We start from the raw sequence: 25,567 nt of genomic DNA, 5'->3' as shown, positions 1-25,567 counted from the left end.
ACTTTGGATCATCTAATGGATTAAATTTTAGGCCTAAAATTTAGCCTATGGATCCAAACAGGATCGATTTGATCGTTGGTCGTGGCAGAAACAAAAAAAAAATCAAGCATTATTCTGCAGAGATTTTTCCATGTTGTAGCTGTTCGTCCGATTTCTCCCCCATCATCTTCTTGGCCTTGGCACAGTCGTCGAGATAGTGTTGGTACACGTAGGACAGGAGCCCCCAAACACCAATGAGCATGGCCAGCAGCTTCACCCCGTCCAATCGGTTGCCGAGCAAAGGACTGTTTGGTAGGGTTTCGGCTTCTCTAAAAACGGCTCTGGGCTCTTCTGGTGGAGCAGCTTCTCTGGTGTAGTTGGAGACGTTTTATAAAATATTTGGCAAAACAACTTCACATGATGGAGTGAGATTGTAAAATGTCTAATTTGCCCCTCTCTACATTTTATTTACCTTTTTCTCATTTTTTCTTTTCTTTTTTTTCTCCTCTCCATTTCTTTTTCTTTCTCTTTTATTTTTTTTCTTCTCTCCCCTTATCCGTTCGGCCACCCCACAATTCCCCATCATCTTCCTCGCGCCTCCTCCCGTCCACGGCAGCTTGCGCCTCCTTCTCGCGTCGCCTGCGCCTCCTCCCGCCGGCCGCCGGCGCGAGCTCCCGCTGGCCGTGCACCTGCGGATCTGCCGGCCTCCACCTGCGGCTCCGCAGGCCTCCACCCCCGCCTCGTCCTTCAGCTCCGCCCGCGCCTCCGACCTCCGACCGCCGCCGTGAGATCTCGACGCCACAAGCTTCCGCCGGCCCCAACGCACGGCAGCGACGCACCAGCCGTGCCACCCGCCCATTCGCTCCATCTGCCGATGCGAAGTTCGCGGCCGTCGCAGAGGCCGACATGCTCCGCGCCGCCGCCCATCCGCTCCATCCGCCGACACAAAGTTTGCGGCCGCCACAGATGCGCCGTGTCGCCGGAGCTCGGCCGCCGCCGCACGCATGCGTCAAGGAGTGGAGTTTAGCCACCACGAGGTGCTGCGTGCGGGGGCAAAAGGGGCACCGGCATGGAGAAGCTCCACGGAGCCGGACGAAGCCACGGTTTTGGGGCTTCTCCTCTCCAGTGTAAGCCGCGAGGGGCTCCAACTGCGGCTCCAGACTTGGAGCCGGTGCCAAAACCACCGTTTGACAAGGCTCCGAGCCGGTGCCAAAACCACCGTTTGACAAGGCTCCGGCCAGAGTCGTTCGTGGAGCCATGCCAGGGCCGAAGATGACCGCGGGCGACAGCGGAGTGCCCACAGTGCTGATCACGTTGGTGAACAGCGACGACACCGCCGCGACCAGCCCCATGAGCCCCATCGTGCAGAGCTGCCACGAGACGGCCGTCCACGCCAGCGTCATGGCGTACGCCACCTCGCCCTTCCGGTACGCCGCCCTCTCCCCGGCGATGCCGCGCCACTCCCCGGAGGCGAAGAGCCCGGCCACGGAGACGCACGCGGCCGCGGTGTTGCTCCAGAACTGCATCTCCAGCACGGTGGGGAGCGCGTCGCTCTTGAGCACCTCCTCGAAGGTGAGCTGCATCAGGGACAGGATCAGGGAGAAGAGCGCCGACGCCGACAGCGTCAGCGCGAACCCCGCCGGGAACTTCCCCTTGGGGATGTCGCTGCCGCTCCCGTCGGAGCCGTGGCTCACGCCGACGAGCGCCGCCGAGAAGGTGAGCAGCACGACGGAGTTGAGGATGAGCGCCCGGAACTTCTCCTTGTTCAGGAAGTAGGAGAAGACGGCGTTGAACGAGACCTGGCTCGCCAAGATGATCGAGTAGGTGGACATGGGCAATTACAGGAGGCCGTACGAGTACATCAGGTTGTCGCCGGCGAGGAGGACGCCCAGGCCGGCGTAGATGGCGGCGAGCTTGGCGAGCGGCGGCCGGGCAGCCGGCGCCACGGAGGATGAGGAGGAGGACTTCCTGGTGGCCCGGAAGTAGAGCAGCAGCGGGATGGCGAGCGGCGTGCCGTAGGACTGCACCACCGTCTGCATCCGCAGGCTCTTGCCGCCCTGGTCGTAGTAGATCCGGCCGAGGAGCGTGGCCACGCTCTGCCCGGCGAGGACGAACACGACGTTGACGAGGACCACCGCCCACCACGCGAGCCGTTTCCAGAACGCCGGCCGCGGCGCCGCGGCTGGCGGAGGACACGCACCACTGTCCCCGGCTCTCTGTCCATGATCGTCTCCGCTTTCTTGCGCGAAGCTAAATCAGCGGTCGAGCGCTGATTGAGAAACCAACGCGCGACGCACATGTGTCCAGACGACCACCCCCATAAAACACTGCTGCGCGCCCCCCTACCTGGCTACCTCCCTCTGCCCAGATTCCGCAGTGATGCACACGTCCCCCCACCCAGATTCCATTCTCTTTCTGGTTTTTCCCTCTCTCATGTTGTCTCGGGAAAATAATGTTTTCTTTTTTTCCCTAACATTTGCTTTCCCATATTTTGTGCTTCGAATTTTGTTTATATTTTTTCTCGAATATTGTTTCAACAACTTATAAGCAAAATATTCCAAATGAGATGTTTACCTTCATTATGTTGTGTTCCGAGATATTCTTTTGACAAAATTTTCATAGAAAGTATGCTAAAAAGTTATCTCGAGAAGTTGTATTTATTTTACAATCTGTACGGTGAAATTATTTATCAAAGTTGTGTGAAAAGTTTTTCTGATAACATTCACATGGAAGTTATGTTCAAAATTATTCTTTAGTAAGTAGGCTGAAAAGGTTATACGTAAAAGATGTACATACCGTGATATTATGTTAAAAGTTATGTGAAAAGTTTTTTCTTTTACAGTTTGTATGGCGAACTTATGTATCAAAGTTGTGTGAAAAGTTTTTCTGATAACATTCACATGGAAGTTAGGTTCAAAATTATTCATTAATAAGTAGGCTGAAAAAGTTATACATAAAAGATCTATGTATCGTGATAGTTGTGTTAAAAGTTATTCTAAAAATGGATTGGAAGTTATAGATAAAAGTTATGCAAATCATAAAAGATGTGTTGAAAATTTATTGTCTAATAGTAATGCTGGAAAACACCATCCAATAGTTGCTCATAAGTTTTAACTTTCTAAAATAGAAAAGTAGTGGAGAAGAAAACTTTCCAAAAAAAGAAAATTGGGATGCTGTCCGATCGAGCGCTGGTTGCCTTCCCAGCGCGCGCTCGCCAATTAGCATAGCAGAGCCCGATGTCGAGGTCGGTGCAAGGGGATGAAACGGGGGGGGGGTGACGAAGGAGGCCTGGAGATAGACGGCAGCGCGGGGATGGATGGGGGCGGCGGCGGCAGTGGAGGCAGGGGCGTAGCAGCGGCCCGGTCTCCGCAATACCAGGAAACGAGGATCTTTCAGGCCGCCTACCTGGGCTAGGAGGGCCGGGACGTCTTAATTTCTGTTTCTCCTAGGCTATACGGGGTATAATACATCCCCTCAAAAAATACGGGGTATAATACATGTACGCATACCGTGCAGTGTACCAGTCCGGAGAGCGCACGAATCGTGATGCATTATACGCAATCAGACAGCTGTCCTCCTCAGGAGGAACCGTCGCCCGCGCCTCCTCGCCGGCCAGAATCACGCGAGAGGCGGGAAGCGGAGGCGGAGGCGGAGGCGCGCCGCCGGACCCATCGACGAGTCTGAGATGCCTCATCGGCGGGCCTCGTCGTCATCCGCCTACTCCTCTTCCCCGTCGTCATCCTCACCGCCGGTAAGGACTCCGATCGATTCCCATCCTGCCTGCCTTCCTGTCAGGTTTTGTTCAATCTAGTAGTCTAGTAGCCGGAAGAGAGAAAATGAGCGCCTCCCCCATGTCCGTCTAGCCGGCGCCCACCCCTTTCCCGGCGACCACCCTCAGCGACCGGGCTCACCCCCACCCAGTGTTAACAACCCAAATCACCTATATAATTTTTTTTTCATGCCATCTTTTCAGCAAAGATATTGCTAAAGATTTTTTTGCAAGCAACTTTTTCTGCATAATTTATAATTGCAATTTCTTGTGATTAGTTTCTAATGATAATTCTTTCAAAATTTCATCACAAATTCACACGAGGATGATGTCATCAGTGTAAAAAACGTTCACAACCAAAAAGTTGGAGACAAAACTTTACTAATTTGTCCAACAAAATTGTGCGCCACATTTGTTGCACAACAAAAATTCAAAAGGAGGACAAAATACGCTGGGCCACGAACCATCGCTGAGACCTTTTTTTCGAGAATACGCAGGAGAGCTGTGTATCATTGCATTAAGAAGAAAAAGATTGTTAAAAGCTTACAACGCGGGCCAAAAGGGGCGCACGCACATCTCAACCGAACTTTAAAAGACTATACGGCCCTAGGAAACAACCGAAACCCCCGACAGAAACGGGCAACTAGCTAACTAGAGGTGACGCTCCCCCTAAAGACAACCGCTGGGGCCAGCCGATCGCAGCAAGTTTCATCGCACTGGCCTGAATCCAATTGCTTCCCTCGGCGATGATGTAGACAACAAACGATTTGGGGTCCGCTCGGTGTAGTTAAACACCCTGGCATTCCGCTCTTTCCACACCATCCAAGAGACGAGCATCACAACTGTATCTAGTCCCTTCTTCTGTTCGTTGGACAAGTCTTGGCGCAAGGTAAGCCACCACTCCAGGAAGCAATCTGCAACAGGCGGAGGGTTTTGGTAACCGAGTGCAGTGAACAGGGAGTGCCAAACCTGCTTGGTGAAACTGCAGGTGCAGAGGAGATGATCGGCATTCTTGACTTCTTGGTCACACAAACGGCAGTCTGTATCCGTAGTTAGCCCACGACGATGCCTGCGGTCTGCTGTCCAAATACGACCTTTGACTGCCAGCCAAGTAAAAAATTTAACTTTCATGGGCGCCCAAGCCTTCCAAATCGGTGTTGCTCCCTTGAACTGAATTCTCCCATGGAAGAAAGCCTGATAGGCGGACCTAGCTGAATAGGTGGCATCTGTGGTCCATTTCCGGCGGATAGTATCCTCCACGCCCTGCCTCAAATGCACGCCTTCCATAGCCTCCCATAACTGTAGGTATTCAGAGATAGCTTGAATGGTTAGCGTGCTTGTAATGTCTTGGATCCAAGTCTTTTCGACCATAGCAGTGGCAACCGTTCTTGTCTTCCGCATCTTCGGTTTAATGAGCTTGCAGAGTTCAGGTGCTAGCAGGCATGGAGACTTTTGGCCAAGCCAATGATCGGACCAGAAAAGGGTTAGATTGCCATCCCCCAACTCAAAGACTGTGGATGCATTGAACATCGCCTGCACAACCGTATCTTTGCCGAAGTCCAATTCCAAGTTCTTCCAGGGTCTGTTAGTGTCTGTACGCTTGAGCCAAAGCCACCTCAAACGCAGAGCATAAGCATCTAAGCGAAGATCCACCACGCCCAAACCTCCAAACTCAGCTGGCTGACAAACGAAAGGCCAAGCCACCAAGCATTGCCCGCCATTAGCTTTCTTTTTTCCAGACCAAAGAAAGCTCCATCGCCTTTTGTCGATTTCCTGGAACACCCAGTCAGGCACCTTGAGAGAAATGAGTGCGTGCACACATGCAGCAGACATTGTGACTTTCACTAAGATTAATCTCCCCGCTTTATTCAGAAGTGAAGCCTTCCAGGTTGGGATATAAGCTGCCACACGGTCGACCAGAGGCTGAAGATGAGCCTTTCGCAGACGTCCCACTGTCAGTGGTAGCCCAAGGTATTTTACAGGAAAATCAGCAATCTCAGCCGGTAGCAATTGGCTAGCAAGGGCGACTTCACTGTCACTGCAAGCAACGGGCGCAATCAAACTTTTCTGTAAGTTTGTGAGTAAACCAGAGGCGTCTCCAAACAGTGCCAATATCTCCTTAGTGGTGATCAAGTCTTGGGCCGCCGGTGACACAAATAGCACGACATCATCAGCATAAAGGGAGCACTGATGCTGGATGACATGGCTAGCAGGTGGAGACAGAACACCCAATGATGCCGCTCGCATGAAGAGATGCTGTAGCATTTCCATCACCAGTATGAAAAGCATCGGCGATAGCGGGTCACCTTGACGAAGGCCCCTTGCATTGCAGATTAATCTTCTTGAAACACCGTTCAGGAGCACCCTAGTTGAAGCAGTGGAGACGAGTGATGCAATCCAGTCTCGCCAGCGTGTGCCAAAGCCAAGAGCTTGTAGCACCTGCAGCAGGAATGGCCAGGACACAGTGTCGAACGCTTTAGAGATATCCAGCTTGAGAAGGAGCGCCGGTTTCCTTTTCCTGTGCAAAAGCCTAGCAGCTTGCTCCACAAACTTGAAGTTGTCATGGATTGAGCACTTCTTGATGAACGCACTTTGATTCACTCCAACCAGGTTGTCCAGTTCCGGTGCCAGGCGATTCGCTAAGCATTTAGCAACCAATTTCCCAAAACTGTGGGCGGAGCCCGAGCCGCCTTCCGGCGGCGAGCTCGCGGTTAAGCGAGGCACTGCGCTGTTGAGCTCGAGCTGCCAGCGAAGGCCGCGCGCATCGGCAGAGCCCGAGCTGCCTCCCAAGCAGCAGCGAGGCCGCGAGGCGCTGTATCGTTGCCCCTGTCGGCCGTTCGTATCGGGGCGACGGGGAGGCGGAGCCCGAGCCCCCTTCAGGAGTGATCATGGCGCTGCAACAGCCGCCGTTGGGCCCTGGCTTGGTGGAAATTAGTGGGGTCCACGCATGTGGTGCTGTGGAGTGCAATTGGAACGATCGTCGGGAAGAGAAATAGCAAGCGAATGTAAATTTGGATTCCCGCTCGACATCCCGCAGCGCGGGGATGCGACGACAGACCGTTTCGGAGTTCGATCTGGGCATTTTCCCGGGTCCGGTTGCGGATTGCTGATGATCCGAGTACGGATCGGCACAGTACTGTCCTTCTCCCCCTCGAATACGGAGCAGTCGCGACTTCTTATACTACGCGATGGGGTTTGCTTGCTAAACTTCGAGGAGGAAGGAGAGGGCAGACACTGAATTGAAGGATAGCCATGGCGAACAAGCAGCTCAACAAGCAGATGCAGTGCACACTTGAGCCCTGCTGCCACCGCTCGGCTAAGCGATTCAAGCAGGGAGAAGAAGAATCTCTTTCTCATTCTGGATGACTGGGAGAGGGGGTACAGCGTGTACAAGGTCGACGTCGACGCCTTCGACTCCTCCGACGCCGGGGCGCCGGAGCCTCCGGTCGTCCGCTTCGAAGCCCGTCACGGCGGCTCGTGGTACTTCGCTGCCAATGGGACCAAGATCCTTGCTATGCAGCCATCTGGCTACCCCGCCTTCCCCGTGTTCGACATCCAGACGGCGGCGCTCAATGTCTGCCCGTGGCCACGCCGCGGCGGCAACAAGGTCCTGCTGAAGCCATTCTTCGCATCCGTCGCTGGCAGCCTCTACCTGCTCCGAGGCTGCCACTTCGACGTGCTCAGCGCCGCGCCGCCGCCGCCCGACAGCACGAGCCGCGACGACGCGGCGTGGGCATGGAGCCGGGTGTCCTCGCCTCCGCCCTTCGATGATTCCAACCGCATCTCGTCCTTCGCGCTGCATCCTGATGGGCGGACACTGTTCATCTCCCAGGATCAGAGCACCTTCTCATTCGACACGGAGAGGCAGGAGTGGGCGGATCATGGCATCTGGACCATGCCTTTCAGAGGCCAGGCCTACTTTGACGGCGAGCTGGATGCTTGGGTGGGCCTCTGCTGCCATAAGGGCGGCGACGGCTACCTCTGTGCTTCGGATGTTGTGCCGGTTGCTGCCAATTGCAGGAGCCTTCCGGCATGGAAGCTTGGCAAGGACCGGTTGTTCGATGCAGGGTCCGGGAGGCACCTAGGGGCACATGAGTGACACCAAGTACTGCCTGATTGAGTCACTGGCTCGCGACGATGAGGAGGATCTACGGCGCCAACACCAGGATGGCTACTACCCACATCGCCGTGTGATCTCTGTCAGCACGTTTAGTCTCAAGTACAATAAACAAGGAGAGCTCACAACTACACAGCGGAAGGTGCGCTCCTATGAGATGACTGATGCTCATCAGCTTCCTGAGCGGTCTTGGAAACCTGTTGCTTTCTGGATGTAAGTTACATGCTGCACAAGTAACGTGGCCAATAGTTGGAAACGCCTCTGACACACGCTCATCATATCGAATCTTCGAACATATGCATGAAGCATTAAATATAATTAAAAAATAACTCATTACATAATTTAACGATAAACGACGAGACGAATCTTTTAAGTCTAATTAGTCCATAATTAGACATTAATTAGCAAATAACAACGAAAAGTGCTACAGTAACAAAACCCCAAAAAATTCGTAAACTAAACAAGACCTTAGAAATCCCCTCTACCTCCTCCTTTTTCGGTGTACCGGCTCCTTTTTCGTAAACTAAACAAGACCCAGAACAGAGTGTGCTCATGGACACCCTACGCCAACGTGTCCCATGGCCCACTGCGGGTCCTTTTAACTCAGGGGTGGAGGATGCCTTGTTGCATCGCTAGAAAAGCTATGACAAAATTACAGAAATCACTATATGTCGTAGCAATATAAATGCCGGATCTACCAAAATTATACTAGTTTGAAGTTTATCCATATCTTTAGTTCCTCACTTGGAGGTGGACAACAAAGAGCCGAGGTAAACTGACAATCAGTAATATGTATCTACCATGACAATCAGTATGGCGCACCGCATCATATTCAACGACACACTGTTCTGAGATTCGTGCCTATGAAGAGAAGGCAATACAAGAGCTATAAAATTCGTCACAAACAAAATCTATCATGTTTTATTCCACGGCACACATCCTTACATAGACACAAAACAAATACAAGACCAACCATTTCTAAGAAAAATGTTAGCATGCTAAAAAAAGCTATAGCCCCCTCCTGCTGAGATGTATTTAAAGCAACATAAATAAGGAACACCTATTGTCTCACCGCCAACAAACTAAATCTGCATAGCGCTTTCTATTGCAAGATACTTGCAGACCCTAGGAATCCTCCCTATGCACTTCTAGCTTTCTTATTATCAAGATAGTGTTGATACACATATGAAATGAAACCCCATATCGAAATTAGCATGGCTATGATCTTGACTCCATTCATCTTGTCATGAAAGACCATCACACCGAAAAGAGGAACGATAGGTAGAGCAAAGATGCTGATCACATTGGAGAACAACGACGATACCTCAAATATCAAACCCACCATCCCAACAGAAGCGACCTGCCAAGACACGGAGGTCCACACCAAGGTCATCAGATAAGAGAACTGTCCTGATTGGAACGTGTCCATCTCCCCTTTCAAATCTTTCCATTCACCACTTGCAAATAGTCCAATAAGAGACGCAAAGGTTGCCACAAATGCAGTGTATATCTGCATGTTTAAAACTGCCGAGAAGGTTTGTTTCTTGATCACGTTCTCGAATGTAAGTTGCATCAAGGAAAGGATAAGTGAGTAGGTGGCTGACGCTCCTAGTGTCAATAGGAAACCCAGAAGATACTTTCCTCTTGAGACACCGGTATATCCATAAGATTCATGATTGACTCCAAGGAGCGAAGCAGATAAGGTAAGCAGGACCACAGAGTTCATGATCAAACCAGTGAGTTTTTGGGAGTTTAAGACGTATGAGAAGATGACATTGAAGGCAAGCTGACTAGCACAGATGAGTGAATATGTTGAGACTGGAAGATACATCAGCCCATGGGAATACATAATGTTGTCGGCGGTCATGATGAGCCCCAAGACAACATATATCATAGCAACTTTGCCGATCGGAGTTTCGCCGGAAGACGACTTTGAAGGGAAAAAGAACACGCCGAAGAACAATATAGGAAAGCCAGCAGTCTGCAGAAATGCTGATAACCAATTGCTGCTGCCACCTTGGCTGTAGTAGTACCTCCCCAACAATGTTGCTGATGTCTGACCAACAATGAGGAAGAAAGCATCTGTTGCCACCACAAACCACCATTTCCAATTCCTGGCTTCGGAGCTCCCTGCTGGTGTTTCCTGAGCCGCTGGAGCTTCGTTTTTCGATGGTCCTGTGGTTTGTAATGGAAACCATGAAAGTCAATAATGTAAGAGAATAATTGGACAAGCAAATTGTTCTCTTTCAGGGTTTTGCATTTAACACGAGTAACACTTCTCCTTTCATTTCAGCAAAGCACAAGAAATGTGAACATGTATACTAATAGGTCTTCAACTAGAGTGTCCCAAAGTTCCCCAAATCCTTGACACTTATTGCAATTAAACATGCTAGTATGTATGGCATGGACTCTGTCTTGCTACTGACACAAAGCCTTGGTATGGTTCTGGAGGGAGACGGCACCCTCTTGGTCGATCAACAATTGTAAGTTGCAACACTGTAAACACGTTAGCTAATACAAAAATATATTGAGTATCTGCATTTTTCTGGGGAAAAAAAACTAAATGCAGCACTGCATCTTTTCATTCTTTCAGAAAACTTATATTTGTCCTGACGGTCACAAACTCACAGAGTCACAGGGAGGGGAGAAAGGGGAGGAAATCTGTGCTGGTTTCTAGTTTCGTATCTACATTTAATTCACGAGATCACTGAATCAAAATGTTTGCGGAAAGCATAAGAAAAAATGAAAGTAGCTTCAGAATAAGATGCAGAACCATCGCATGCATCAGAAAAGCTAAATGCCTGAAACTTAAACCATGCAGAGAATCCGCCCAACTTCTCCAAGGAAAATGCAATATGCAAAAGAAACAATACTGTCTAGTGTAAGAAAATTCGCATCAGCTGGCTGGCAAAGAACACGAATTAAATGCGACGATCAAACAGCAGCTAGCGAGCTGACCTGGGATCTGTATCTGAACCTCGGCCGCGTTGGTGCTGGCGCCTCCACTGTTGCTGTTGCCACCATTGTTGTCGGCCATTTTATTCGAGACACCCTAACAGCCGCACAGTGAGATCGTCCAAGACGACAGGAGAGAAGCAGGGACACGACGGGAGCAGTGCCGAGGGGGAAGCAAAAGAGTCGCGGTGGTGGCTGGCATGCGCCGATCGCCGGAGCGCGAGGGACGATCCGGATGGAGCTTTGGTTTTTTTCTAATAATAGCGAGGAGAAACCTTCATGGATGACCCCTGTTCCGATACAGGAGGGGAGGGGAGGGGAAAACACAGTCTGGCGGTCACTGGCCAGTGGAAGGGTTGAAGAGCCGGAGGCCGCGGCCGTTAGTTCCTCGGCGGCGGGTGGCTGCGCTTGACAGTAGGAGCTCTGAGCTCGCTCGGCTCCGTGTGGCGTCTTGCCCCTCTCGCCGCTTTCCTCTCGTCTCCTCGTTGCCGGGGGAAGCGCGGTGTTCCGGCCGGGTCGGTCGGTCCTCTTTCGCCTCGCGTTCGGGTCGCCCGCCGCGTGCACGGGGTGTCTCGCATGCGGCGGGTTTCCTCCACGTCCACGGCTTTTCTCTAGCTACGATCTCGTGGCCGCGTAGCGAGTACCGGTGTCCGCTCGTGGCAGCAGATATATGTTGACACCAGAATTTTTGCAAGAAGTAAATTTGGAAATTAGCGGAAGGAAGGGGAGATGGATGAAGAGTCGTTCCGTGAAGATCATCATCCGATTTTTACGTCGACTACTGGATGGACCCAAAATACTGGTTGATCACGTGCATCACATGGCATCCCTAAATTTCTGGAATATAAGATATTTTGCTTTATCCTAATTCAAAGTAGTTTAAATTTGACCATATTCATAGAGAAGAACACATTAAAAATGTAAATTATGAAAATATATTCCATAATGAATCTAATTATTCTCATTTAATATTTAAAATAATATTATATTACTCTTTTCTATAAACTCGATCAAATTTAGAACAGTTTGATCAAAGACAAACAAAAATAGCTTACAATTCAGAACGGAGGAGTACGTAATTACGTATCCAGTTCCTTGACACGCTTCTAAGCACAGAGATAATCACAGTCACAGCACGGGTCTACGAAGAAACTTCTCTACGCCCAAAATTGCACGGTTTATAGATTCAAATTGATCATTCTAACTCCTTTCTAGATGTTGGTATCAAATGGTTGAGTAGTAAGAAATTTGCTGCTGTCAATGTGATTAGCTCTGCTACTCTCTGGGCACTTTGGAAACTGAGGAATGAATTGTGTTTTCAGAATGTAGGATGGACAGACCTGCGGCTCCTTCTCTGGAGAATAATTGGGATGGCTCAGAATTGGCAAATTCTGTGTCCCCAAGAATCCAAGGAAATCCTGTTGTCCTACGTTTCCAACCTCAAAGACCTGGCAAGAAGACCTCCAAGATTAACAATGGGCTCGGCGTGAAGATGAACCAGACCCACTCATGGAGCTCGGCTGGGGAGCTGGGCATGACATCCTGGTCCACGCAGCTGAAGGAGATGGATCAGGCGCTGGTCGTCTAGTTCGTAGGCGTCTGTCTTTTATCTGGGTGGTCACGTTGTTGTCTCAGACTTTTAGCTGCTCTGTTCCTAATTCTTTTCTTAGCTTGGGGTTCCCTTTCGTTGGGTGATGGTTATGTGCCATCATCGCAATACTGATGTGAAAGTGATCGGGTGCTCTAGTCTAAGAGGGAGAGGGGGTGAATTAGACACTCTAAAATTTTAACCTATGGCTCCAACTAGTTTGCACAAAAACTTAAACTAAATCAATCTATCTAGATGTGCAACTATGGTTCTTCTAGTGTGAAACCCTCATCCCAAAAATAGTTTTACAACCTATAGCCAATCCTAGCAAGATATTTGTTGCGGGGTTTCTAGGGTACCCACAGCCGGGTGGCGGAACGCACCCGCCTATTCCCAGAGAGGGAGTGCTCGGGAAGGTACTAGGCGATTGGGCTGATCTAGCTCTGAGATAAGCACACAAGAACACACGATCTAGAGTGGTTCGGGCCGCCGGAGCGTAATACCCTATATCCACTGGGAGAAGTTTTGATCTCTGTTGTGTATGAATCTATCCTCTGCCGGGCCTTGGCTCTCACCCAGCCTGAGTTTTCCTTCTAGCGGGCACCCCCTTTTATAGACCAAGGGGGCGGATACATAGGACGTTGGGGCCCCGACAAGTGGGCCCAACGTGACTGCGCAGCATACTGCGCAGAGTATTTAAATAGCTACAGTGGTTACGAATCTTTCCTCCGATACGCTCCTACGCCCTGCTAGCGCTATGACGAAAGGTGGTCTTCTCTTGTCCCGTCAGCAAGGTGTCCGTTGGGGGAGCGTAGCTTGCGGCGTGGCCTGTGGAGGCTATTATGTAGACGTCATAATGGGTGAAGCCGAGCCGTCGTATCCATCTGTTATGGCAGACTGGCAGGCGCGGCGTGGGCGGCGCCAGCAGCTCCACTATCTTGGTAATACGCGATCAATAGTGTCCCCTGGTCAAAGTATCGCCTCGCCTTCTGCTACATCAATGCGGACGTCCTCCTGTCATAATGAATGCAGCGGTAGGTGAGCCTTAATAAGGAGACCAAGCGGCCTTATATACGTGTCTGGGCCTGTTGACACGTGGTGGCCCCGGACCTCCCCGAGGCGGGGTGACGATTCTTTTCCTTGGAGAGGGGTCTGGTTTACTATACAGGGGGTCCCGGACCCCATGGGGGTCCTGGACCCCATGGGAGGTCCGGGATTCCCTGGGGATCCGGTCCTCTTCGGGAGGTCCGGAGCTTCCGGCCGTTCGGGCTGACCGCCAGCTTTTCCCGGGACACGTGGTGCTCCCGGACCTTTCCCAACCAGGGGACGGGTCCGGGACCGCTGTTGGGTGAGCAGGGCTTCGGACCGCAGGGGTCCGGCTGCTGGACGTAGTTAAGGATAACTACAAGGCTCTTGCCTAGACGCAGCAAGAGGGGGTACCCCAGTCCTGGGGTACCGACAATATTACACTAAGAAAGTAAAGGCACACAAGTTGTAATATAAAATGCAGAAGCTTAAAGAGGAGGGATGAGAGGAAGCAAACTCTCGACACGAGGATTTATCCTGTGGTTCGGATTGCCTCAAAGGCGCCCCTACATCCATGTTGTTGAAGCACTCACGAAGAGTATCGCTTCCCGGCAATCAAGTCTCTTCCGTGAACACAATCACGGTCACCTTGATCCCGCTTTCCACTAAGGGAGCTTGCCCACGAAGGAGGGGTCTCCGTTCCCCGCACAATATTGTCGATGCCGCTCCACACCAAGCCGGAGGGTCGTTGACGTGCCGGCGCACCGAGATACAATGGTTGGTTCACTCAAGAACCGCAGCACAAGGATCTCAACCTTGCTCTCTTACTCACTTGGGAGCTAACCTAGCACTAACACTCTCAAAGGTGTGCTAAGGACTAAAGATTTGATCACTAAGCTCTTGAATGGCTTGGAGGTGTTCTTGGGTATGTGTGTGATGTCATGAAACTCCAGTAAACTCAAAATGGCCGGGGTGAGGCATATATATAGACCACCAACTCAAGAGAGGCATTACTAGCTGTTGGCCAGTTTTCTGCGTAGGTATCGGAACTTCCGGTGTATGGGCATCGGTTCTTCCGGTCACACTGTGCTCTGAAGTAGCCGTTGGCTTCTCTGACACTGCTGCAGCAAACTTCAGAGACCATCGGTTGAACTGATGCTAGGGCGTCGGTTAAACCGGTGACACTTGATCTTCATGTAGCCGTTGCACTTGATCCTTCTCTGCTGACGTCATTGCACCGATGCATTGCTCCGGTGGGCATCGGTTCTTCCAGTGCTGAAGGCCTGGCTGCTGTTGTTACACTCAACATGAAGAAAGGGCAAAATACGCTTTCTACATGGGAATACACAAAGTTAATGGCTAAAATTAAGTTTTTGGATCTATTGCTCGAATGGACAAACAGACACTGCGGTTGCGTAGATCTCATCGAGTACATTCCGTTTGTGAACCCTAAGCCGTCGCCCCTCCCTGCGCTGCCCTTTGCTGTGAACAGATCGAGAAAAGAGAGGGGAGAGGGAGAGGAAGAGAAGAGAAGAGAAGAGAAGGGAAACTAGGGCAAGTCTTCGTCGATCCTCGCCGTTCCTCTCCAAAAACCGGTTGGAGCTCCTCTCCTCTTTCCGTTTTCTCCATCTCTATGGTTTTTCCTCGTTGTTCATGGTGGTGCCCCATGTGTGGTGCAGCTTGGAGGTTGTCGAAGGATTACGGTGACCCTCGCCGCTAAGCAAACGGTGGGGAATCGTTGTTGGGATCGTCGTCGACACCGTTGTCTTTGCTGTTTGCAAGGGGAAATCCTAGGTGAGACTTGCTCTTGCTGTAGAATATATTTTCCCTCTGATTTTAGAGGTTTTTAGCATATGGGAGAAGCAGTAGTAGTTGCGGTTTGGAATAGGATTAAGGTTTTACCCTCGTCACTATACTCAGCACGTCATCAATCTGTGCAGTTTCAGTTCGTAGCAGTTTTTCGTAGTCTTAATGATCTCAAAAAAATATCAAACCTTTATGTGAGTTGGATAAGAGTTATAGATCTTTCCATGGCCGCAGAGAACACCTCAATCGGATTTAATATGAGGGAGAAACTAAGGATGGAATCTGACTGTTTTCAGTCTCGTAATTCTGGGCAGTTTCTGTTAACCTGAATTTTAGGAAATATTAATGTAGTTTTTAGACTTTTTGATAGTTATAAGAGTTGTAGAGAATTTCATAAGCTTTCCAGATTGGTAGAGATCATATTCATCCGAATTTTGGAGCTTCATTTATGACTATCTCATTAGAACTGTCCTGCAGAATCTATCAGATTGTCAGATTAAGGTTCACCTCGATTTTACCTAGTGATAATGTTTTTTCCTACACTTTTTGATAACTACAAAGTTGTAGGCTTTGAAGTTATCTTTCTTGTGGCAAAATCTCAGAATTTTTCAACATCATAATCAAAGACTCCAAAAAAGAGAAGCAACAGTGCTGCTGTTTCCACTAGATTAGCATGTGTTGACGTGAGGACGTGGGGTTTGGGCGTAGGATTGCTTTACTTAATGTTTTTATTTTGAAGTGTGTTTGTTTTGGTGCTGAGATATGTTTGTGAACAGGTGGTGCATCTTCGAACCGTGTTTAGCTCACGTTCTTTATCTTCGGTGAAGGCAAGTAAACGTAGCGATGTGGTCTACTCGCTTTAACTTTATTATTTGAATTGCCTCCATTAAATTTCAGAAGCTCACACTTGCCAGATAAGATCTGAATTTTGCTTTATTTGTGGATTTATATGTTTATCCACTTATGTCATTGCTCTTGGAGTTATAAATTTTGGAGGTATATGAAGTTAATACATTGCAATCATACTTTTGCACTCATATTGAAAATGCATATGAAGAAACCGTAGTCCGATTGGTGCGGTAAGTACCGGTACAGCAACGCACGTTGAGATATAGCAATGTGGTTGCAGCCCTCACTTCCTTTCTTGGGATTTGTGGGTAGAAGTGAAGTCATTCATTGCATTGCACCATAAGCATGTGCATTGAAGCATTCATAATGCATTGCACAATTTACATATGCATTGAAGCATCATTATGAAGATCTCTACCTAAAGTTACACTATCTCAGTATGATGCTCTTTTATATGAATTATTAATCTAATATTTAATCAAATTGTGGTTTAAATAGCTTGGTTAAAGCACACACGTCAATTTTGTGTTGAACCAATGTTTTTAATACCTTGTTTGGATGTGGAGTTTCTGTTGTTGCTTCAAATTCTCTCTCATGGTTCAGTTTGTGAATTGTTTATTACACTCTAGTGAAATTTTGTTAATCTATCTGAACGATTTATGTTGCTTCCGCGTACTTTGATATGTTCTTGTGCTGCAATGTGGTAATTCTTCAAAGGATCGTTGTGTTTTTCTTCTGGAGTGTTACAGCTGCGCACTTGACAACATCTCTGGATAATAGTACGTTGATTGCACCGATGCCTCTGAGTGACCCATCGGTTAAACCGGTGCTACTGAGTTTTTCTCACTTGGCTCAGTATGCACGCCCAATTACACCGATGCAGTGGCGTCGGTTCTTCCGACAACCATCGGATGTTCCGATGGTGGGGCATCGGTTAAACCGGTGCGGCAGAAACTGCATCTTCTCATCCAATTCGTCGCGGCGATCATTTGGATTTCCACTATACTTTGGCACCTCTACGACTGATTAGACTTGTCATCTTGATGGTGGATTGGACATGACGTCTCGACGATAGATTGGACATTGCGTCTTGACAATGAATTAGACGTGTTGAATTATATCCATGGAACCTAAAAATTCCTGTAAGTGTGATCTCATAAACTCATTAGTTTTATTGATTATGTTGTCACTCAATCACCAAAATCACAAATAATGGACTAATTGGGGCCATATTCCTTACATGATGTACGCTGAATGTTTTCTCTATCATTAATCTGACGGGGGCTTGGCCCTAGAACTCTTTTAAAAAAAATTGCTTATTCTAACGGCCTTATTACAAAACCCGAGAGAGTTCAACCAAAGGATTACAAACCCCCTAGCTTCCGCCCTGCAGTTTCATATCGTCGATCAAGAGGACGGCTACAGCGCCGCCGTTACAGTCAGCGCGACAGACGCCTCCCTGCCGAACTCGGCGTCCTCCGCGGCCAGCGGCGACGGCGCTTGTAGCTCCTGGAACCCTTCCTCGCAGGTCGTAGGGGCATCCACCACCGCGCTGAGAGCCGTGACCGCGTCCTCCCGGCCCCCGGCCGTGCCCGAGGCGATGCCGGTCGCCGCAGTGCCGATCTCGTCCACGGCGTCCGAGTACAGCTCGGAGCACGCGCGGAAGCACTCCAGCACCTTCTTGTCCTTCTCGGAGGCCCGCAGGGCGGCGATGTGCTTGGCGGTGCCCTTGGCTGCTGCGTGGACGATCATCACGGCAATGGCGGCGAGGCCGCGCTTGTCCGCGGCGGCGCTCCCCTTCTCGGCCTGGAAGAACTTGACGCAGTAGTCGTAGCCGATGTCCGGGCGCGTTGCGGCGAAGGACTTGCAAGTGTCCTGTAAGACGGAAGCGTTGGACGGCTTGGAGCAGGCGAGGAGGAAGACGAGAGGGCACAGAGCTTGCAGGAGCTTCATGGTCTCCGATCCTTGGCTTGATTTCGTTTATGCAACCTGAAGTTGAAGTCCATGTATTTATAGAGTTATAGACGGCTATCTTTTGGAGGTAATAGCTGGATTTCATGGAAATGACTAATGTATAAGGAATTAAATCGTGCCTGTATATAGTAACGTTTTAGATATCGTGTGCCATAAAATTTCTCGAATTTATAGAACAATTTAAGCAGGGATATGGAAAGGACAGATGCCTCACACCTCTCAATAAGGAATTAAATCCTGCCTGTTTAGGTAAGGTAAGCGATGCCATAAACTACCCTGTAAAAGGTTGCCTATTCTAGTGGATTGTGGGTCCTTACATTTAGTAGACAAATTTAAAACCCAGAAGTCATTAAATTTCTGATTGGAGGAAGTAAACTTCGTGAATTCAGTTTCGATAGGTTATTCATATGGAGAAAATGTTATAAGAATAGTCACACATATGACATTATGGTAGTAAATATGCATAGATATTTTATTCATATTGACATTAAATTTTCATAGAGTCGATAAATATTTAAAAAAAGATAAATATTTTAAAAAAACTAAATATTTTAAAAATCTTCGCAAAAAATATAATAATAAATATTTAAAATAGCCATGGTATTATGAAACTATTTCTCAGTGAATGTAAAAGACTAAGTGTATTGTGAGTTTTTCGTGAATCACAGTATCCTAAGGTTAATCAAATTAATAGGAAAAGTTTTAACATCTATCCCAAGAAAATAAATATGTGAAAATATACTTCTTAGTAGACAAGAGATGTTTATTCAATATTTCCGCAAACAAAGAGCTGTTTTTTTTCTCTCGACAAACTTGCTCACGGACAAAACATCCAATATGCCTCAGAATCAGAAGTCACCAAACATACATACGGCCCCGGTCTAGCATTTTTCAGGCCCACGAAAGTCCGTATCAAGGGCACTTCTGAAATTCCACCATTAAAGGCCGAATACCAACCCAATCAGGCCCATTAATAGCTGGATTTCATAGAAAATATTACTCCCCCAGCCATAAATGACTTGATACCGTCTGCCATATTGAAGTAGATTTCTCGATTTTTTATAAAAAATTAAACAGGGATAAAAAAAAGGATAGATGCTTCTCAAATCTCAATAGTATGCGATGCCGCAAAACCTCCTTTTAAAGCTTGCCTATTCTAGTGGATTGTGAGTCCTTACATTTTCTAAGACAAACTTAAAACCCAGAACTGATCTGTGGACAGAGATAGTAAACCTTGTGAATTAAATTTCTATTATAGAGAAAATGTTATAAGAATGGCCAGATTTATGGCATTACGATAGTAAATACACATAGATATTTTATTTATGAATGAACGTTGAATATTCATAGATTCAATAAATATTTCAAAATTTTCATGGTATTATGAAAATTTATTTGTACCTCATGAATCTCTTATATTTTGTAAACGTATCTGGTAGTAACGGTATTACTCAGACAAAATATTCAATATGCCTCCAATCGAAACTCGCCAAACAGGCCCGCGGTGTGGCATTTTTTGGGCCTGCAGAAGTCTGAAACAAGAGAAGGCCGGAAATACCACGGCAAGGCCGAATACATACCCAATAAGGCCCGTTTGTTCCCCTAAAAAAACAAGGCCCGTTTGTGGAACTGGCGCAAGTATCCAGCGCGCTCGAACGCGGACCCGCCCCGGCGGGCCAAGCCGGAACATGGCGTCGCTCCTGGAGCCCTGGACTTCCTCCGCCGGCGACCCAGCGTTGCGCCCAGTGTTTTTCTTACCGATCGGTAACCGCCGGTTACCGCCGATTTTTACCGATATCGCTACTAGGCGGCAACCCATACCGGCGGTAAATTTCGAAAAATTTCGCCCGAATTTAAAATTTTCAAAAATATTTGAAATAAAAAAGGAAAAAATATGGTAAGAAAGTAGAGATGACATACATCATTCTAATATAGAACATGTTCAAATATTTGACTGTTTGGGCACTCAAAAAATAAAAAAAAACTTTCGGACCGGTAATCCCGAGCGGTATTCGGCGTTTTCCGAGCGGAAATCGGCGCGTTTGGACCGGAAACCACTGCATTGTGAGTATTTCTTGATTTTACATTGATTTTTAGATGTTTATTGTGTAGCTATATTCAAAAACATGTGTTCATATTAGCTATATGGATCCATTTGTTCATGGTAGTTGGATGTTAATTTGTTCATTTTAGCTATATGTATATATGTGTGTTCATATTTCAAATATGTACATATATTTTCATTTGTTCATTTGTTCATTTGGACCGGAAACCACTACTATGTATTATATATATTGACGATGATGGTTTGTGAGGACTATGGTTGTGATGATTTGCATGGATTATTGTTGTGATGATCTATATGGACTATGGATGTGAATTTCTATTTTTATGGATATGAACTTCTATTCTATGTATGTGTAAATGTTATATAATTGTTTGATATATACCATCAGTAATGATATTTACAAAATTACAGTGAAATGCTGCCAAAATTTTTAATTTTCCAAAGTCATACGGTGTTTACCGGTTAAAAACGACGGTTACCGGTCGGTAAACATCGATTACCGGTCGGTAAACAACGGTTACCGGTTTTTGAATTTGAATTGTCATTTCGAGCGGTTTCTAGCGGTTTTCGGCGATTTACCGCCGGTTTACCGATACCGCTAGTTGGCGAAAATCGCTTTACCGTCGGTAAGGTGAACCCTGGTTGCGCCTGCCCGCGCTCCCTCACCGTACCCATCCGGGAATCCACGCTGTCGCGAGTTGTCTGATGCCAAGGAGGCTAGGAGTCACTAGAGGTAAACCCTGACACCAATCCAATTTTCCAATTCTGCCGAGACAAGCCGGTTGCTCAACAGCCCCAACACTTCTTCGGGTCAGAGGCATTTTTTTGTTCCCAGCCTAATTTCCCCTGTGAACCATGTTGCTTGAACTTTCTTTAAAAACACACACAAACACAACAGATGCCAGCGTCGCGTTAGTGGTCAGACCAACCAGACCTCGTACGCGCGGGCACGCTGCTCTGCGCGCTCTGCCTACCTGGATGAATGGTATAGGTCAGCTAAGGCCGTGTTTAGTTCCACGCGCAAAAATTTTTGTGTTGGAATCTTGTTAATTTGAAGTACTAAATAAAGTCTATTTATAAAACTTTTTGCACAGATGAGTTGTAAATCACGAGACGAATCTAATGATGCTAATTAATCTATGGTTAATTAATAATTAGCGAATGGTTACTTTAGCATCACTGTTGCACATCATGGATTAGGTAGGCTCATTAAATTCGTCTCGCGATTTACAGCTCATCCATACAAATTTTTTTATAAATAGACTTTATTTAGTATTTCATAAATGTGTCAAAACATTCGATGTGACTTTTTTTTTTGTATTTAGGGCTTGTTTGGTTCCGGGACTTTTTTCAAAAGTCCCTATCACATCAAAAGGAATCTTACTATTTTATAATATTAAATAAAATCTGTTTATAAATGTTTTTTGACAGCTGAGTGCTTTTTCGCGAGACGAATCTAATGAGCCTAATTAATCGATGATTGACTACAGTGATGCTACAGTAACCATTCGCTAATCATAGCTTAAGATACCTCATTAGATTCGTCTCGCAGTTTAGCCCCAGGGTTCTACAGTTAGTTTTATAATTAATATTTATTTAATACTTCTAAATACTAAAAAGTCCCTAGGACTTTTTTGAAGTCCCTGTTTCTAAACACCCCCTTATAGGGTTTATGGGGCCTGATGTAAACAGGGCCTGAACACGACGCGAAAACCGTACGGCCGGAGCGCCCGTTTGTTGCCAGATAAAAGCCAACGCCCGCGTCGTGGCTTTTGACCACGGTTGCAGCCTTGCAGCAGCCTGCAGGGGAGCTCGCAGCAGCGCTCGCCATGGTCCTCCTCCTCCATGGATAGAGTTGCTGACCAAACCGCATCAGCCGCAGGTGGCACACGCACCGCCGGCAGGCGGCAGGCAGGGCCCCCGGGAGGACGACGACGACGACGCAGTTTGACCGCCGCCCACTGTGGAGTGGAGTGCCCTGGCCTCCAGGTCGCCGCCCCGCTGCACGGGGAGCGGGTGAGCACGCCGCTCGTTCGCTGGGCGTGGCAGCAAGGGCGCAGGGCCTCGTGCCCGAGGGCCCTGGACTCACATGGAACACGAACAGCATTTGCATTGCACAGGTGGCAGGTCCGTTCCGTTCCCATCCAGCGCGACCTCTGACGGCACACCTAGTGTCTGTCAGTGCAGTCCCCTCTTTCAAAATCAGTAGGTTCGTTGCGTTACCTACATCGGGGCTGTGTTTAGTCCCCCTGAAAAACACTGTAGCGCTAGGAAAAACCAATATAGCACATCAAAACTATATAATTAGTTTTTTTATTTACCTACATTTAGTACTCTATGCATGGGTCATTTGCTACATTTAATGTTTCGATGTGATGGAGATGTGATGGAAAGTTTGATTTTTGTGGGGGGTTTTTGAGGGATCTAAACGGGCCCGGGGTACCAGATACTGCTACTCTGACGGACATCAATCTTCTTTTCAACACAAGTGTCTGCACGCCCAGAGGTATCGGGGACAACCTGCGTACCTACGACAGAAGGCCCGGGGTACCAGATACTGCTACTCTGACGGACATCAATCTTCTTTTCAATACAAGTGTCTGCACGCCCAGATGTATCGGGGACAACCTGCCTACCGACGACAGAAGGATTTGGAATTCTTCCGTGTCGGAATAGAAGGAACCGTATTCCTTGTTCTCACATTACCAATGCAGTAAACCTGCTGTGCAGACTTGCCATTGCCATCGGTTTGCCGTGCGGCGTTTCAGACTGAACTCACCAGCATACGGAGGGAGTGTGGAGGGATGCTGACGTGGACGTTTTTTTCACTGTTTTGCACTGTAGAATGTACTGTTTGTAGTGTGGAGTTTGAAATAGGAGGCGGGATGGGAGGTGTGATAGGTATGCTGGTGAGTTCAGTCTCATGCTGGCATTTTGCGACGACTGCCACGTCACAAACATTATGAGTACACGATGACGCGACCCCAAGCTTGCAGAAAGGGAGAGAGAAAAAAGTGCAACAGGCAAAATCACAGATTCACTAGTAGGAACAGTTGTGCATGCACGCTATCATCTCCTCGCTTTCCAAAATGCGAACTCCGAGGACCCATGAACTATGTGCAAATGCTGATACACACACTGCTGCCGCTGACGCTTACACCATGCACCAGTCTACAGTCAACGGGAGCTTCCAAAACATTTGGATCGCCTCACCTCAGCCTGCACCTGAACCTGAACGCTAACTTGACACGGAAGCCCCTGGTAAGTTTTTCCGATCACGCTTACACCCCGGCGATCCAGCGGTACATGACCATGAACGCCGTCTCCTCCTCGTCGTCGTCCGACCCCGGCGGCGCCGACATCCCCGCGGCCTCCGCGTCCCACAGCCACGGCTCCTCCTGCCGCTGCTGGCCCCCCTGGCTCCACCGCGAGCTCCACCGCTCCGAGAACGTGCAGGTCGACGATGCCAGCCGGTCCAAGTACTCCCGCAGCCACCCGCGGGAGGACCCCGCCGCCTCGGCCACCGCTTCGCCGGGAGGCGAGGGCACCGGCGCCGCGGCCGTCGCAGGCGCCGGCCCCTCCTCGGCTGGGGGCTTATCCTCCTTGACGGCGCTCGATTCTCTTGCGGCGATGATGCGCGCGACGCGGGACACCACGGCCTCCACCTCCTCGTCGATCTGGTAGTCGAAGGAGCCGAGCGAGTAGGTGCGGCTGTTCCTCTCGCCGCCGCCGCCGCGGCTGCTAACGGTGCCGATCTCCACGAGGAAGCTCGGCCCCGACCGGCCCCTGCTCATCTGCGGCTGCCGCGCGGCGGCGCGCATGGCGGCGGCGAGCGAGGGGTGCGGGGGCGCGACGGCGGCGCGGCAGAGCGGGCAGGACGGCGTGGTGCGGAGCCAGGCGTCGACGCAGGCGGCGTGGAACGCGTGGCGGCACGCGGGGAGCAGCCGCAGCTCGGCGTCGGGGGTGAACGGCGACAGGCAGACGGCGCAGTCGGGGGAGCTCTTGGGCAGCGCCGCCAGCGCCGAGGCCATGGTGAACAGCGGCAGCGAGTCGATCAGCCGCTGCTTCTCGTCGCCCGGCGCCTCCTCCTTCTTCCCGCCCTCGGCCGCGGCCGCCGCGGGTCTCTCCGCGGAATAAGAATAATCCACCGCGCTCCCCGCGGACTCCGAGCCCGCCTCGCCGTCGCTGTGTGTCCGGGGGAGCGGCGGCCCCGACGGCGAGGAGGAGGAGGAGGTGCGTACTGCTGAGAGGAAGCGGAGCAGGAGGTGGATGGAGACGGAGGCGAGGAAGACGAAGGCGAGCAGCGCGGCGATGATCATGAACGAGGGCAGGAACGACGCGGACGCGGAGTAGGCGGAGGTGCCGCCGATCGCGCCGGCTGGAGGCGCCTGGAGGGACGAGGCGGAGGAGGACATGACGGCGAGCGAGGGTGCGGGAGCGGGACGATGGGTTTCACCGCTAGACCCGGGACGGGGGGTGCCGGGGCTTTTATCCGCGCGGGTCTTTGGAGTGCGTGGCGCGGCGCGGCGTGGCGGTGTGGCGGAAGCAGAGGCCGGGAGTAAATAGTGGCTTTGGAGTGCCGGGTGCGCTTACCTCAGCTCGGCTCCCACTCCGCCCGATCCCTGCAGCTGCCGGAGCTAATGGAGGAGTTCAGGTTCAGCATCCTTACAAACCAATCCACGTCCTCACCCCGCAACTGTTTCACCACCGTATTCGACTGATCTCTCTCTACTCTTCTCCCCTAACTACTCCTCCAACCAACTACTGTAGCTCACGTCCATGCATCAACGGGGGTGGGGTAGTAATAACCAGAGCACGCACGGACCGACACGTATTGATTGCAGTGCATCGGGCCATCAATCCGACGGAATCCACCGCAACAAGGCGTCAGAGATCGACAGCGATTCTCTGTTGGTATACCTCCTCTCCGGCCGGCCGGCCGGCCACCCCGGACGCGGCGGCGTTACGCCTGTACGTATGTACCGCGCCGTAGACGGCCGCGGCTGTACCGTATGCCACCGGCCGATCGAACCATTAGCGGAAGGAAGCGTATCAAAGCCGTCGGATACGGTGGGCGTATCGTACACCGTCCACGTACAAGTACAATGCTAGGTAGCCGTATAAACTGTAAAGCGCCACCGCGTGCGTATACTGTCGACTCGCCGTACGTACGTACTAGTACGTGCCGTAACGCCACCCCGGATATGCTGGTTTAATTTGCGTGCGCGAGATGGTCAGTAATTAAACGACGCTGTAAGACACGTGGGCAGGACGTGGGGCCCCTTGCTTCCTGATGATGAGCCGCGGCGTGGCGTCAGGTGACAAGCTCTGCTGATGACCAAGGGAGAGAGAAGGGAAACGATGGAAGGGGGCGAGTTCGATCAGAAGAAGATGTCACGTCATCATACGGAGAGCGTGCGGCGTTGCTAGGGGTGA

The 25,567-nt window shown here is 49.7% G+C and overlaps 3 protein-coding genes and 1 pseudogene across 3 annotated transcripts; all 4 read right to left on the bottom strand.

The window, feature by feature from the left end:
• Positions 1–390: 390 nt before the first annotated feature.
• Positions 391–2,387, bottom strand: LOC120640298 (annotated as a pseudogene).
• A 6,402-nt stretch (positions 2,388–8,789) lies between these two features.
• On the bottom strand, positions 8,790–11,115 carry LOC120643096 (probable purine permease 11). The gene is made up of 2 exons (XM_039919620.1): positions 10,824–11,115; positions 8,790–10,040 (listed from the first exon to the last, which is right to left on the bottom strand). Exons 1-2 carry the CDS (start codon positions 10,900–10,902, stop codon positions 9,004–9,006), a joined length of 1,116 nt encoding a protein of 371 aa, XP_039775554.1. The 5' UTR covers positions 10,903–11,115; the 3' UTR covers positions 8,790–9,003.
• Positions 11,116–17,342: 6,227 nt separating this feature from the next.
• Positions 17,343–18,053, bottom strand: LOC120643095 (pectinesterase inhibitor 28-like). The gene has a single exon (XM_039919619.1). The coding sequence runs from the start codon at positions 18,040–18,042 to the stop codon at positions 17,509–17,511; it is 534 nt and encodes a 177-aa protein (XP_039775553.1). The 5' UTR covers positions 18,043–18,053; the 3' UTR covers positions 17,343–17,508.
• Positions 18,054–23,146: 5,093 nt separating this feature from the next.
• On the bottom strand, positions 23,147–24,847 carry LOC120641593 (E3 ubiquitin-protein ligase ATL4-like). Its single transcript, XM_039917771.1, has one exon. It carries the CDS (start codon positions 24,544–24,546, stop codon positions 23,413–23,415), a length of 1,134 nt encoding a protein of 377 aa, XP_039773705.1. The 5' UTR covers positions 24,547–24,847; the 3' UTR covers positions 23,147–23,412.
• Positions 24,848–25,567: the final 720 nt, after the last annotated feature.

The sequence above is a fragment of the Panicum virgatum genome, chromosome 7K, assembly GCF_016808335.1.
Source record: "Panicum virgatum strain AP13 chromosome 7K, P.virgatum_v5, whole genome shotgun sequence".
Classification (NCBI taxonomy): Eukaryota; Viridiplantae; Streptophyta; class Magnoliopsida; order Poales; family Poaceae; genus Panicum; species Panicum virgatum.
This window is presented reverse-complemented; position numbering and strand designations above follow the sequence as displayed.

Coding starts and splice junctions, on each gene's coding strand:
- LOC120643096 (XM_039919620.1), bottom strand. CDS start 10,902: ATGGCCGACAACAATGGTGGCAACAGCAACAGTGGAGGCGCCAGCACC. Junction 10,041..10,823: donor GGTTCAGATACAGATCCCAG/GTCAGCTCGCTA, acceptor TACAAACCACAG/GACCATCGAAAAACGAAGCT.
- LOC120643095 (XM_039919619.1), bottom strand. CDS start 18,042: ATGAAGCTCCTGCAAGCTCTGTGCCCTCTCGTCTTCCTCCTCGCCTGC.
- LOC120641593 (XM_039917771.1), bottom strand. CDS start 24,546: ATGTCCTCCTCCGCCTCGTCCCTCCAGGCGCCTCCAGCCGGCGCGATC.